The 15,429-nt window shown below is 43.9% G+C and overlaps 2 protein-coding genes across 2 annotated transcripts in view; both read left to right on the top strand.

Annotated features, from left to right (window-relative positions):
- The first annotated feature begins 273 nt into the window (after positions 1–273).
- Positions 274–7,072, top strand: vps25 (vacuolar protein sorting 25 homolog). Its single transcript, XM_069664710.1, has 6 exons — positions 274–347; positions 2,281–2,426; positions 2,808–2,861; positions 2,979–3,067; positions 4,731–4,806; positions 6,243–7,072. The coding sequence occupies exons 1-6, from the start codon at positions 301–303 to the stop codon at positions 6,353–6,355; spliced, it is 525 nt and encodes a 174-aa protein (XP_069520811.1). The 5' UTR covers positions 274–300; the 3' UTR covers positions 6,356–7,072.
- A 1,432-nt stretch (positions 7,073–8,504) lies between these two features.
- Positions 8,505–15,429, top strand: part of wnk4a (WNK lysine deficient protein kinase 4a) — a 54,167-nt gene continuing 47,242 nt past the window's right edge. Inside the window, exon 1 of the mRNA XM_069664389.1 lies at positions 8,505–9,137. Coding sequence (XP_069520490.1) covers positions 8,505–9,137 — 633 coding nt within the window. The remainder of the gene's footprint in view (positions 9,138–15,429) is intronic.

The raw sequence follows: 15,429 nt of genomic DNA, 5'->3' as shown, positions 1-15,429 counted from the left end.
AAAAGAGGTATGGCTTTGTCCGCAGGGGGCACCAAAATCAACACAAGCTGAAAGTTCCTTGCAGGAGCTTCAATGGTTTTCATTTCTTAGCCTTGGTCATGAATGACAAAATTATCCTAACTAGAAGAAGGACTATAATTTAAGATATTTATAACAATTTATTTAATTTTATTTTCATTTAACAAATCATTTATTTTTTGTTGTGTAAAGTTTATGGTAAATCTGTGTAGTTTGACGGAACCATTTGGCGGTTGGACGCACTTCCGGAAGCTGTCAGCTGTGAGCACCGCATCAACTGCAATGAGTTTTGAGTGGCCCTGGCAATATAATTTTCCACCGTTTTTTACGTAAGTCAACTCTTTATATTAAACACGTTTAAACAGTAGTTTTAGATTAATAACCACCCTCTATTCTTTATATGACACTGAACCGAAGTGTGCCGATTTGCGAGCTACCATCCTGTTAGCTGGCTAACTCGTTAAACAAAACAGATTGCTAGGGAAGTGATTCACACACACCTAGATACCAGCTCTCTGAAGTTTATGTAACAGCTTCTAGAGGGTTCATTCAACGACTCATCAAGGGCCGACTAATAAAGAGTAATGAAACATGTTAATTAATGGATGTGTTTGAAAGTTTATATAGAGTAAGAGTTGAGCTATTAGCTTTAGCTAGCTTTTTTGAGTGCCAACACTGCCTCAACTTGTCACCTGCCAAAACACTGATATTACACTTACAAGTCCACCGACTCATAACCAGTTTTGCAGCCAATTTTGTGACCCTTCAAAATGTGCGAACTGGATGGTAATTTAATTCGTATGTATTGCAACTGTACACTGATTGTCATCATGGCCCCACGCTGTATTTTAATAGGTGCTAAAAAATAAAATTGCCAGCAGCACGTCAGTCTTCTTCCTGGAGTTGATCTTCCACGGTCACAGATTTTGATGTAACACCGGCTGCAAAACAACAAGAAGACCTCAGAGCTGAAATTCCAAATAAATGCAAGGAGCATGATAATTTCCGGTGTGCTGAGTTTACACTGTATGTTTTTTCTGTAGATACAGCGTGTGCAACACTGAGACAGCTGATAAGTACTTTTCGTAGAAGTGTTTAAGTTTCATTTGAAACGCCAGTGGCCACGCTTATAAATCAGTGCTAATGTCTGATAAGTGTGTTAACATGTATCTGCTGTGTCACTGTATTCTAGAAACGCTGCGTTGGCACTCTGTGGTCTTCACGCTCCCTGACGTTAAGAAACATACTGTACACTTCATGTACGTGTGGCTTAGGGCTGTTTTTAATTAGGTGTTTCATAATGAATTACTGGAAATCTAATTTCTAAGGCTAGATACAAGATTTTGTAACCTGGCTGCAGGGATTTTCCCCCATTCACACGTAAGAGCATTAGGGAGGTCTGACACTAATGTAGTATGATGTGGCCTGGCTCATATTTCTGTTCATCCTGAATATAGTAGGTAGGGTGTAAGTCAGGGATGTGTGCAGGCTAGTCAAGTTCTTCCCCAGCCAACTGGGAGAACTCATTGTATCATAACAATTTCAAAATTCGGAGATCAAATCAAAAGTGTAAGATAGTATGTGAACAGAAATGCAAAACGTTATGGAGACTCAATTAAGATAAAACATAAAAACAAATGTGAATAGCTTATTGTGATCTAAATACCCAAATATGAAAGATGCACGTCATGCTGATTACGTTTAATATAACAAGCTACGATAGCTGCACCATATATGTATATATATGTACATTACAGCTTAATCTAGGATGTTTTTTCTCTAACAGTCAAATCTGTCAGTATATGTTTGCATAAAGCTTGTGCTGACATCACAGGGATTTTATCTGCTTTTATCTTGGTAGAGGAAGAACTCACATCTGTTTCATAGGACAGGTGTGTAGGAGAGGACAAAATCTGTTAAGATTGCAAGTAAACGTCGGTACTCGACCTTCATCAGGCAAACCGTTTGCCTGATGAAAGGTCGAGTAAGCAAATAAATGTAGTTTCTACAAGTTGGACCGTGTGCGGAAGTTAACTGCTTTTATCTCGCCAAAACATAAAACGCACGACACAGGTTAAAGATGGTAAAACACGAGTATACAATAGCCTGTATTTCAAATTAAATATGATATTTTTATAAGTAAAGCCCGATCATATTTATGCTCTTCATGTTGAGATGGATTGAGTCTTTCAGTGTTGCTGGTTTGCTGTGTGACTCGTGTTGATCGTGCTTTACATCTGTCTCTCGTCTCTTTGTGGACAGGCTACAGCCCAATGTTGATACGAGACAGAAGCAGCTTGCGGCATGGTGCTCCCTGGCTCTGTCCTACTGCCGGCATCACAAGCTCTACACCCTGGACGTCATGGAGGCTCAGGAAAGCCCCGTGTTCAACAACAAGAAGATAGAACGTATCCTCACAGGCTACCTGTGGTCCAGCCGAGACCAGCAGTTTACTCTGCAGACATTAGACAACTGTTTGCGTAGATTGTTTGATGGGCTTCCTTTATTAGGACATAAAATTACATCCTACAGGATATCAATGTTTGCAAGCAAGGTAGGTTTTAGATACCACCTCAGTAGCTGCCCCCTACAACGCTGCAGTGGCCTGTGTTGAAGAGACATAGGCACACAGGCGCAGGTGCGTAAGACATGGCAAATATCAAGTCACAACAGGAAGTACGTTAAGCAGTCACTAAAAGAGAGCCAGATGAGAGGTTGAGAGATGAGAGACATTTATTTTTCTGCTGTATATTTGTTCCTTTTTGTGTTCGTCCTTAACCGAATTCCAGGAAAACTGTCGATGGAAGCGATTCAAGTTGTTTTTGAGGAACTGAGAAAAAAAGGTAAATCTTGTTCTGTCTTGAAGTTCGTTCGGTGTCGACGTGACAAATGCTCGTCTCAGCGCCTCGCCGTGAATTAACAGTAATCATTGTTTATTATCATTGTTTGTCTGACTTCAGGCAACCTCGAGTGGTTGGACAAAAACAAGTCCCGGTGCTTAGTCATGTGGAGACGACCGGAGGAATGGGGCAAGTTAATATACCAGTGGGTGAGTCAAACTGAAGAGACGTACTGTGCTGTCTGTGAAACTGTACATGTCGGTACATCTGTGGAAAGAAGAAAGTGTTCACAGAGGCCATAAATAAGAGCTAAATTTAGAGCGTGTTGTTCAGTGTTACAATAGTTTTGTTATTAGAGCCTCTAAGATAATCACAGCCTAACACCACTCGACGAAATGACTCAGCATGGACATCTGAGGGTCAATTTGTCCATCCATTATCTACACAGCTTATCCTGTTCAGGGTCGTGGGGCAGCTTGAGCCGATCCCAGCTGTCACTGGGCGAGAGGCGGGGTTACGCCCTGGACTGAACGTATTTCAATTTTTGGACAAAATGATTGAAGGGATAATTCAGTCATTTCCCTACCCAATTCTACACCCTTGATATAGCCTGCCTATCAACTGTTTTTAAGCTAAATAAATGCAGATAATATTTAACTGTAATTTCACCCATTGAAAGCTTCCAGGACACACAGATTTTTCTTAACTGAAACCCCGAAAGGCCCCCTCCGTCTGAACCAGGATTCAAACTAACAACCTTCTAGCTGTGACGCGACTAAGCTAACCACTGAACCACCGTGCAGCCGGGTCGCTTTGGACGTCATCCCAAAAACAAAAACACCTTCACATTTTTTAAAAGTCATACTGTTACGTAACATCGAGTTAATGATTATAGTGAGAACATGACAGATGGAGTTGATTAAGGTTGACTTGAGCTCATCTTTTGGGGCTGCAGGACGACGTCAAACACAAACTTTATGAGCAATAGAAACACAGCAGCGCCTGCAGCTCCCAGACACGCACAGAGCCTGCACAGTTTCCCCACACACGTGCAGTTTTCACTGTTCTCCTTTGGATATCTGGTTGGAACCCGTTACTGCCTGATGACTACAGCAGGAGTTTGTTGTGCTTCTAAGGAGGGGTAAATCTGGGGCCTATACTGCGAAGCGAGTTCAACATTCCCAGGGTATGTTTTCCTGATCTGGCTTCACAACGAATCAAAGGAGATCACACGAAGCGGTCGAACGATGCTGATTATCGATTGGGAAAGTCAACCCGGGGTTTCTATGAGCGTGTCTGCCGTCTGCTGATCAACCGATCGTCTGAACAAACGATATTAGAAAGATATGAAGACGTTCAGACTAAAATCCACTCAGCTGCAGCTGCTGAATGCTGGAAGGACAACAGACTGTGTGAATGTGTAAATAAAGTCAATGATATCACCGCTCCATCTCTTTAAGTGGTTCAAAGCTTACTTTCATATTTTATCAGTACAAAAGCACTTCAGGCTCCAGTGCTTTGATCGGTCTCTGTTGTAGATGTATATCAGTAAAGCTCGATGAATATCTTTCATGAATGTATTCATAAAATGAACGTGTTTACTGCTCTCTCTCTGCTCACGATCGGCTCACAGAGCTCCTGAATCAAGAGACCTGATTGGTCAGTAGGTGGTGTTTAGTTCAGGTTGATCCCCGGAGCAGTATACCCCCCTGATGTTTTCTATGTTGTTGTCATTGTCAACAAATCCTTGTGTTCAAAGCTCAATCCGGCTTATTCCTCGGTTCCATAGCGCTCCACTGTTAACTGTCCCTCCAAACTTGCTGAGAAAGAGATGTTGTTTATTAATCCTGTTGTTTTTGTTTTTCATTTGAGGTCTCCAAAAACGGGATGGTCAACTCTGTGTTTACACTTTACGAGCTGTCCAATGGTGACGACACGGACGGTGAAGGTATGGAAGCATTAAAAAGTGGGAGGGGTCCAGTGTGGGGAAACTTATAACGCCTTTAAACTGAAACGCTCGTTAATATTAAAATAGGTTATTGATGTGGCTTTGATTTAAAGATCCGCTCTGTAATTAATTCACAGAGAACTTTCCAACCAAAGGCATGTAGGGCAGACTCATATCATAGCATGTAGGGCAGCCTGAAGAGCACTGAGGCACGATTGTTCCTCAGTATTTCACCGCAGAGGAAACTTAATCGTGCTTTATCAGCCAAATGGACACCTTTGATGTTGTTTCCTAAAACAAGTTATGTTAAACTCTTTAGATGTATCAGCATCATGTGTGAAGTATGTAAAGCGATCAATTAATGATAGACCACATTATTACACGGCTGTGTTAAATACCTGATTCTGATTGGTTCATTGCAGCATTCTGAGGTCTGTTAGACCCCGGGTATACGTAGCGTCTTTTTTCAGTTGTTCCCAACGAGGACAGAGCGCTCCGCCATTTTTGTGCGGCCACTCCGAACGCTTCGAGTTGAAAATCTCTGAACCTTTCAGAAAGGTGCTGGTGTCGTCACCGCAGTTTTATTTAGGCAACCAATCAGATTGGGGCGCCACTCGTCACCGTGGTAACCATGGAGGAGCAAACTGTTTTGGCTGTTTCTGTCGGAGCTGTACATATGACAAACAAACAGTATCACAACAGAGACAGAGAAGCCCATTCGTGGGAGCAGATCGGCCGCTCGTAGTGCCTTAAGCTTGTTGTTAGCTGTATAGTATGTTAAACTTATTGTTCGTCATAGAAACACGACCAGCGTGCAGCGTTTTTTCTCTCCCTGCACAAGCGCTTCATCCTACCGCTTCCCAGCGCCCGGCCAGCGCTTTTCTGCCAGAAAAAGGCATATGTGGACACAGGGCCGTATTTCTCAATAACAGACCGTTGCTATGAAGAACAGACCGTTGCTAGGGATTCAGCTCCAAGCACACAATCCGGATGACTAACTGTAATCATATCAGTCCGCGGAAAGAAGTTTAGAAAATCTTATGTCGGCTTGTTTTAAAACGGCGATCAAGGTTAAAAGATGTAAAAACTGAAGGCGACGACGGGAAGATCTACAAAACTGAAGACGGCACAGGAAGTAAACATTAAACAGAACACAGTACAGGATACGGCGGTGTTTAAAGACGGTGAATGGAAAACAAAATGTCCACATACTCTCACAGTAATGGGACAGAAAACCTCAGTCAGGTGTCTATTCGGTGATAACAACCTGCTCACTACACATTATCCCTGACAACTCTGCAGAATCAGTGACATCCTCATGTTATAGTACTGAGATGTTCCAGTGTTCCTTCTAAAGTACATGTAACTCTATTTTGAAAGGTTCTATATAAACGTTTGTTTAACTTTCTAACACAATCTTTCATCTGTTTCTTCAGAGTTTCACGGTTTAGAAGAGTGGATGCTGCTGCGCTCGCTGCAGGCTCTACAAACAGAAGGCAGAGCGGAGGTCATCACCATGGATGACGGGAAGGGGGTCAAGTTCTTCTGAAACGGTGCTGGAATCACACACACTCTGTCTGGGAGCCGACATACTGCACCTTAACAGGGAAATTTTTAGCCACTTAAAGGCTCCACAAGGTGAACCTGAACCCCCAGCGCAGGTGATGCTGGTCCTGCAGTTGTTGTTGCCTTTTGGTTTGCCCAAGTTCAAAGCCTTTTCTTACTGGAAGAGAACGTATATCATTTGTAAGTGTTTGGGGTAAAATAAGCATTTTTAGGTGACAGTGTGTTTAAAGCTGTCGCTCTTCTTGAGGTAACTTTGTTGCCATTTAAACATGCAATGAGTCTATCAGGGGAGTTAACATTATTATCTGAATACGTGACAGCTGTGACTTTACTTTCTTTATTGTAAATACGACTAGTTTTATCCTGACTTCTCCCTGTTAACACATTTCCTCGGTATGATTAGCTCTGTACCTTTTTGCTGGGCTGACGTTCCTCAGCTCCAACCAAAACATCCCAAAGACATCCCAGAATGCAACACCAGGGGGACTTTTTATTTTGAGAATACATGCTTCCAGACGAGGAACGACACAGGGACTCGGACCATCAACCCTCACCTCAGCTGAGTTTAATAATAGTGGACTTCATGTACTTCATGACGGCTGTCATCCTATTATTGTGCAGTAGCTACTGTGACACTCCTGTTCTCTCTCTCTTTCTCTCTCTCTATTTTGTGTATATCAAACCTTCTTTTTTTCATATCCTGTAGGAAAATAAATTAGAAATTTGCTAAATTTGCTTGTTTTTGTTTCTTCTAAAATGTCTTGAGGTCTTTAACACTCTTAAAATGTGTCCGATGTTGTGTATAATAATGTCAGCAGCGCCCTGCAGAGTGGCTGCGCGGTGCTGGAGATGTTATTATGCTCTACTTTCTGCTTGCAGCTGTACTGAATGACTGCATATACGAGACTGTCCGCTCACATCATGTGCTCAGTGTCCCTGCCTGTGGGGATGATACAGCTCCAGGGAATTCTGCCTGCCTGTGTGTGTGTGTGTGTGTGTGTGTGTGTGTGTGTGTGTGTGTGTTTCCTGATAACACCCATTGTGTGCGCTTGTGAGGACAGGTGGGGCCCAGCAGTGTGGCCTTGGCTGATAAAAGTGTCGAGTTTCAGCAGCAGTGACTCTCCTCTTGGCTCCCCCTGCAGGTTAGTCCTGCGCACTGCTCATTCCACCCCGTGGGCTCCTTATCTCTCTCATTCAGGTTGATCAGGTGACGACAGGGTGAGAGCAACCTGTAGTGAAGTGACTCGTCAGATGTATCTTAATTCAGAGGAACTAGAGATGTTGCACTGGTCAATAAGGAGCCAATTAGAAAAGGGGACATCCTGTTCTCTGGCGTCACTGGAAGGGCTCCATCAGGCACTTTGCCAGCTAATCAATACGAGGAAATTAAAAAAGAAACTCAACCGATAAACCCTTTTTTACGTCTTATCCAACTCTCCCTCCAGTCTGCATTCCAAAGATATTCCAATTACGCATAATCCAGTTGCGCATAATAAATAAAAAATAAAAAGGAAACGCACTCTAATGAAATGTTGGGGTTTTAAAGCGTACTAGTTTGCAAACACTTCTCAGAAAACGCTGTAATTACTCCCTCTGGATACTCTCATTAGCGCGTCAATGCTGCGAGGGGCGGAGTCGGGAGCGCGCACTCGGAGCGCACAGGACGCACAGCCCTCCAGAGCTCTGTTGATATAGGCAGGTCCGTCCTTTCGCGGGAGGTTATGGCTGAGGACTTTCTAAAGGGAAGAGAAGAGGAGAGGACGACTCGGATTATTTGACAGGAAAGATGCGTAAATGTGCGTTTATGCGCGCGTAACGTCTATAAATTGTGTTTTTACGCAGCGAGTGTTATGAGTAAGTATATTTCTTTTACTTTTCTGTGTTTTTAACATACTTAGAAGATATTTCTACGGTTGACTTAAGCTACAGGTACTGTTAGCTTAGATTTATAGACATACATGTTTAATCTTGACTTGTTAGTCATGTAATAAACTCTTATTTTGTGGTTTAGTCTTTGTTTAAAGCCACTGACATCATGGGAAAGTAACTCGGAAGTTAAAGTAACGGTACTCTGTATTCCTTACCGTTTCCACATCCAGGCTCCTTATCAAGAACGCGCTGAACCTGCTACAATGTCGCACGCACAGGTTGAGATACCAGGTCGCGGTTTCCCAGGCCTCTCTTTGGATATGACTGAAGACTGCTTGTCCCGGGTCCCATCCGTGCTGAGGACGCACGGTTTGGGCGCACGGAGAAACTCTTATGGGCTCCAGAAAATAAGCATGGACATTGACTCGCCTCTGTACAGCGGCGCCCTCTCCAAAGCCTTGTCCTGGTCTGCTGAGAATATTTTATCACTGCCCGAGTCCAGAGCAGAGGATGAGAAAACCGACGACTCCCCAGCGTCGCCGTCTCCGGTGTCCAGCCCGGGCACCAGCTCCAACACGCCCCCCTGCAGCCACGAGCCAGACGCCGGGTCTCTCGGTGGGAACTGGGACCCCGAGCCGAGATCCAGCGCTCAGGACGCCAGCTCGGAGTCTGAAAATGAACTTCAGAACAAGCAGAACAAGATCTTGTCTCGCATCACGTTTGACGCTCAGTGGGAGCAGGAGGAGAAGGAGGACGTGGAGACCAAAGCGGTGGCGACGTCGCCTGATGGAAGATACCTGAAATTCAACATAGAGATTGGGAGGGGGTCTTTCAAGACGGTCTATAAAGGACTGGACACAGAGACGACAGTGGAGGTGGCATGGTGTGAGCTACAGGTAGGATGCACTCTTGTGTTTTACACTGTAACCTCACAATTAGGACTGAAACGCTGCTTGCAAGAGTTGATCAACACAAATGTACATGTTTTATATGTGTGAAACTGCTTTTCAGTTGGTGTTTAAATAGCCAGAAGTCTGCACATTAAAGCACTGTGTAAATAGCTTTAAACTTAAAAAGGTTGAACAGATTTTCAGGCAAAGTTTGCGCATGAAACACTCTCCTAGATCTTCATTTTTTCTACCCAGCAAACAAACCTTGCTTTGGCATACTTTCCCTACTCTCCTGCCCCACTCAGCTCTAATTCCCCGCTCTGAGGCCAGCAGAGTGGATGTGCAGCAGCTAATCTACCGATTATTATTCCTCGTTGACCTTGAGTCGGGCTGTGTCAGGCCCGTTCTTGCTAACACAGGTCATCCTGTCAGCAGTCAGCTCCGACTGAACCACTCCGCCTGCCTGCCTGCCTGCCATGATCCCCTCTAATCTCTGTTTTCATTAACAACCAGTGACACCGAGACGAGCTCTCTGAGCGCCTCACGTGCAAGAACGGACAGGCAATAGGTCATTTATATTCAGCTCTGATGAACCGTGTTCACTATTCCAATTTCTGCTTTGATATCTTTCCATCTTGCGGATCAGGACAAAGAGATCGTGTCTGGCTCAGGATTTGCGCTCACGTGTTGGATGTAAACATCACAAGTAATCCAGTTCCTGTCTGTGGAGTCATATAGAGTAGTCAGCCCTGTTTGGCAAAGAGACACCAAGCAGCCTGGGCAGCAGGTGCCACCTCTCTTGCTTAAAAATCTTGATAGCAGAGTGCAGGATTTAAAGATTTAAGCTCTCCACTCTTAACATTTGCTGCAGTGTGTGGCATGTGTTATCAGTGACTGGCAGCCTGTTAGCCTTCTTATGCGCAAAGTTGTGCCCTCCTACCCTCGACACCAGGAGTTAAAGCCCCTGCAGCTGACATTAGAAGTAAACCTTATTCTCATCAGATCTTACAGATATTGGAAGACCTATTTGCAGGAGAAAAGCACCTTCTCATTCGGCTAAATACATGAGTCACAGAGGCAGTCTTTGTCATGCATTTAAGCTCTGCAGGAGGCACCGGCACACAGACAGTCAGGGATTACTCAGGGTGAAGTGAAGCTGCCCTCAAGGCTCAGGCACCAGCAGCAGCAGCAGGTTAGGACGTCTTCCTCAAGAGGCCACCTGTCAGTTCACACAACAGGTGTCTGTTCTGGGTAGGCAGGGACACTCCCAGGGCTGTTAGAGGCACAGATGTCCCCTGTACCTGCACTGCTGTGGAGCTTTTATGCCCTCCAGTAATAAACAAACAAGCAGGGGGTCCAGCAGTGTTTGCGGTCTGACTTTTAAACTCAGACTTTTGTGGCGTGAAAAGTGTCGTGGCTCTCTTCCGGGAGGCCGTATTGGAAACAAGCATGCCGTTTCATCCCTTTACTCCAGACATGGGCCCAGTTAAGCTCCTTTAATCGCTGCTAATGAGCTTAAAGGTGGCCGTTGTTGATATGGTTACTGTTGTGATAAGTTAACCTCAAAAGACTCAGCTGCGGCCACATCTATGAGCCGAAATCACCGCCCCCCTGTCTTCCCTCTGTGTGCCCCTGATTGCTTAACTGGACACAAAAAGCTGGCTGTTGGTGGCTAAACACGCTCTCCTCTGTAATGTTGACGGAGCAGCAGCTGAAGGTGCGTCATTACATGTCAGGTAGAAATGCCTTAAGCTCTTGTAACTATGTATTACACAGCCTGAGCTGTAATCTGCAGGCGGCGAGGTTCAGCTGCTCGGATTGCAAAGACATCTGCTCCACCTGATTCACACTAATGCAGAACATGATTTGAATCATTTTCTTTTACTGCCAAACGTTTTCTCTGTCAGTGTGGTTACAGTGAACGCAGCTCGGCTCAGTCTGGGCGGAGTCCACATAAAGTAAACAATACATTTAGATTCTTCCATGACATGCAACACCGACGCTCAGCCAGCGCAGGCTACAATAATAAGACACTGCTCATAAACACTCGCTAATAATACACCTATAATACAACAGAGCAGTAAACACTCGCTGGAAACAGAGCTCCTTCAGCTTCAATTAGTTGGACACAATGAGAGATGTTACAACATAACGTATATATAACATATTAAATACCTGAACAAGAACAGTCGGTTTATATGGAATCCAGCTAATTGATGAATAGCCTACATGTATTTGTATCACCACTCACACAAAACATGGTGTAAGATTTAACCACACGTCAGTCTGGTTAGTTTAACCAGCTATTTTTTAATTTATAACAGATCAGAACCGGCTTATATGTCTGTAAGAACCCAAACAGAATCATCTTTAAACACAGTCCAAATGTAAAAGACTTTTGAACACTTACAGCTTGTATTTAACTTCAGCTCTTCATGCCTCTACAGTCTGTATTTCCCCAGTGAAGTTTTCTGTCTAACGTTTGTTGTTGGCTTGTTGCTGGCTTTTCTTGTGGTTTAAAAAAACAAAACCTAATCATGATTTTTGCCACACGATCCAATCAATCAATTCAGATAAAAAGCATACAGAAGAATCAAATGAAATGAACCGGGAATTCGGCCTGATTATCAGGACGACTTCACGGTCATTAAGCAATTAAGGCTACTGTGGCGTAGTGGAAAACTCTTGATGAGGACTTTAGAGCTTTAACCACCCGTGTGTGTAACTTTAGATCTGTTCCTAAAAGAAGCAGAACAAAAATAAAACATCCCAGGTGGCGGCTACCTAGCAACCCCTCCCCCCGCAGGCCCGCAGGTGACTCAGGTGCCATATAGGCAACATAAACTGGGCTTTGAGGGAAATGTAGACGTGATAAAAAATGGATGACGGTCCCCTCCCGCTTCCATTCATCCACACGGAGGCAAACTTTACAACCTGTATGTCATGCTAACGGCTGCTTGCACTAAACCGCCATGACCATCAGTCATAGCGCTAAATTAATCTGTCCTTGAATGCAACATCACTGTGAGCGACTTCGCACTGATAGGAATGAGTGCACTGAGCCTGATATCCTCTTTGTTCGGCCTCTTTAAAGGGCACCGGTTGCACAACACCTGATCTTTTTTAAGGGCGGCTTCCAGCTGTTTCCTCCAGCCTGAGCAGACATCCGAACACTTTTTTAAACCTTAACCCGACACACATTCTTTAATGATCATGCTCTATAAACAGCGCACTCTAGTTCACCACGGCCACCTGTATTTGCAGAGCTATCTGTGTTTATGAGGGCTGTGTGCCTAACGCTACATATTCAGGCTTTAAAAACACTGCAGCGCCTACAACCAATTAGCCAGCCCAACACAGGCTGAGAGACACTTTTCTGCTGATTATGACATACCAGGGTGTAAAAGTAAATGTGCTCCATGTGTGGTCTTTGTTTTTGTCGCTGGTCTAAGTGCTTTTTCTTTTGTGGAAACTCTTTATTGAGATTTTGCCCCCGACTGTGGGCTGTTATTAATCGGTGGCACATTCCTTTTAACTGCAGGGTTAAGTCTGAAATAATAACTAAAACGTACAATGGACAAACAAGATTTAGCAAAAGCAGTTTTTTTCACTCTTGTAATTGCTGTCAAAGCTCCATGTTGTTTTTTTGGTACCAGTAATTATGTGTTTTTAGCACTTTTTCTCCTGCTGCAGCTTCTCGTGTTTCAACAGCATTTAGAGGAAATGTTCAACATGTTGTGAAGTTCACTTATTAGCTTCCTTGCGGAGAGCTTCATGGGAAGATCGATCAACTCTCACCTTCGTCCACTAAACATAAAGCTACAGCCGGCAGGTGGTTAGCTTAGCGTAGCATGAAAACTGAAGTCAGGAGGGAACAGCTGTTTTGCCTATCGTTACTTATTTTATTGACCTTTTTTCACGAAAGCGGCAGGGGTTGAGTCAGTCGTCTTACAATGTTATAATTTCATTAAGCAGACGCTTTTGTCCATAGCGACGTACATCTGAGAGTCAATACAACACGAGCAACGATCAAGACAGGAGGAAACGAAGTCAGGAAGAGCCAACAAACAGCTTCAAGTGCGATCGGACACTGGTGCCAACAGGCAGTGTGTAGGGCGTCTTTTTTTTTTAATAATAATCATCATCAGCAACATCAACAAGATCAGTATAGTCATCATCATCATCATGAAAATCCTACTCAGCATAAACTACATCCTCGATGTCATCGTCATCAATAGCATCACTGTCATTGAGGTCAGAGGTGTTCATAAAGAGCTGGGTCTTTAGCTTCTTCTTAAAGGTGGAAACGGACTCTGCCTGCAGTCTACATGTCAAAGTGTCGCAGGGCAAGAACCCCAAATTGGGTGGGAATGTGTGGGAATGGTTAGCGACATGACGTGTAGGGTAAAAGCACCTTGAGCGCTTTATAAGTACTGTCCATTTACCATTTACAAATGTCAAAATGTTGAATGTTGGAACATGGTGAAAAATGTCCATCAGTGTTTCCCAAAGCCCAAAATGACGTCCTCACGTGTATTGTTTGTCAACAACCAAGAGACATCCGGTTATTTGTCACAGAAAAGTAAAGGAACCAGAACATATTGTCATTAGAGATGGTGAAATCAGAGACATTTTTATTCATAAAAAAAGTTAAAAACGATGATTTTATTTGTTACATAGTTAATCGATATTTCGTTGAAGCTCTGTAACAATCGATCAACCAAAATGTGTTTAGTTCAGATCAACCTTTTGTGTTTTAAAGTCTCAAGGACACAGAGTTACCTCAGGACAAAAGGCGGGTGTAAAGATTAGCATCACTCCTGCTGTAGAAAGCTTTGGCACCATTACTGTGTTGAACTGCACCGTAAAGTGTTTTGAAGCTCGTATAAAGCAGCAGATTAAATCAAAGCTGTAAAATCGTATTAGGTTAAACACAAAGCATAAATCCGCACTTCAATTTCTGTTGCCTCGCTCTCTCGTCTTCTTGCCTGGGCCTCTTGCAAACCTCGCTGTGTAACCTTTATCTGAATGTGGCTAGTGTTCGGTGACATAACACAAGCTGTGGGCTTCCTATCAGTTCTTCTGTAGCCAACATCAACACTGTCTCTCCTCGCAGGGCCCACGCTGCAGCAGGATCCGGCTTATCAGAGCCTGCAATGTTCTCGGAGGAGAAAGAGGGGGCCCAAACCGATAGGCTGCATTCAGTCACGTTGACGTCGGGGCTGTTTGTTTGTTTGCGTTAGCTCTGCACGGTCCTGAGAGGAGGGCCGCACTGTTTCTACCTATACAGTAACACTTGTCCTGTACTTAATGTGCGCTCTTTAAGTGAAACAGCATGCTCGTATCATGCAGCTCTGTAACTAGATAACAGAGTATCACTGGCTGCTATGATAGTGTGTCAGCAGGGTGGATACTGTAGGTACAAGCTGAGGCAGCATTGTGACTGTGTGTTCAGGGGCCTGGGGCCTTTTGGTGTGTTCGTGTGTTTCTTAGGAGACCAAATTACTCATAAGTGTGTAGGTGAGTGAAAGTGCTTTCTGTGTGCCCTGTGATAAACCGGTGACTGTACACTGGCTCTTGTATAGTAATCGATGCTGGGGGAGGCTGCAGCCCCGCTCAGTGACCCCAAACAGGATAAAGGGGTCCAGAAAACAGATGGATGGATGGTAGAAAGAAATACAAATAGTTCAAAGACTCAGGGTTGCTTAAGGCTGTTCCTGTTGTCTCTCAAACTTAAGGTAATTTATTTGATTTAGTGTTTTTTTCCCATGTAAAGTATACATTATGTTAAAAGAAGAAGTTGCAAGAATTTGTATTTTTTGCAGCTTGGTGTTCCAACCGAGATTTGCTCTTGTCACTTGTCTTGCTTGGTCACTCTTCTCAGCGTTCTCTGTAAATTTCTTTTCTGTGTCCATACTGAGAATACTCCGCTAAGATAAAATTGGTAACAGGAGAGGAATGCTACCTAACAGAAAGCCACGCTGTAAAGCGATACAAATTTCTCCAATAAACCCAGGTAACTTGCACGGACAGGTCTTTAAAGGGCCAGTTTGCCCATTTTCAACCTCAGTCCTATCATGCTGTGATGGGGAGCTAATGCCATTATGGTAGGAAAAAAAAGCATTTTGGCTCTTTGCCTTTGGAGGACGCTATCCGCTTCTCCAATGGACCCTGGAAAACCGGAGGCCAGGGAGCTCGCTAAACTACACTTCCTCAATCTAGGACACCCGCCTCCGATGTCATGTCTCGTTCTAAATCGTCAGTTTGAAATGTAGACTGCAGACCTGAAGAGTTTTTA

The sequence above is a fragment of the Semicossyphus pulcher genome, unplaced genomic scaffold (genome assembly GCF_022749685.1).
Source record: "Semicossyphus pulcher isolate SPU_LCO1_2020_fin unplaced genomic scaffold, fSemPul1.0.p SCAF_16, whole genome shotgun sequence".
NCBI classification, from domain to species: Eukaryota; Metazoa; Chordata; class Actinopteri; order Labriformes; family Labridae; genus Semicossyphus; species Semicossyphus pulcher.
Note: the sequence above shows the minus strand (reverse complement) of the source record. Positions and strands in the feature narration are given on the sequence as shown.

What these genes read in the sequence shown, in the direction of transcription:
- vps25 (XM_069664710.1), top strand. Translation starts at nt 301, where the DNA reads ATGAGTTTTGAGTGGCCCTGGCAATATAATTTTCCACCGTTTTTTAC. An exon ending in CAACAACAAGAAGATAGAAC is followed by an intron (nt 2,427 to 2,807) that starts GTATCCTCACAG and finishes ACCGAATTCCAG; the next exon opens with GAAAACTGTCGATGGAAGCG. An exon ending in TGAGGAACTGAGAAAAAAAG is followed by an intron (nt 2,862 to 2,978) that starts GTAAATCTTGTT and finishes GTCTGACTTCAG; the next exon opens with GCAACCTCGAGTGGTTGGAC.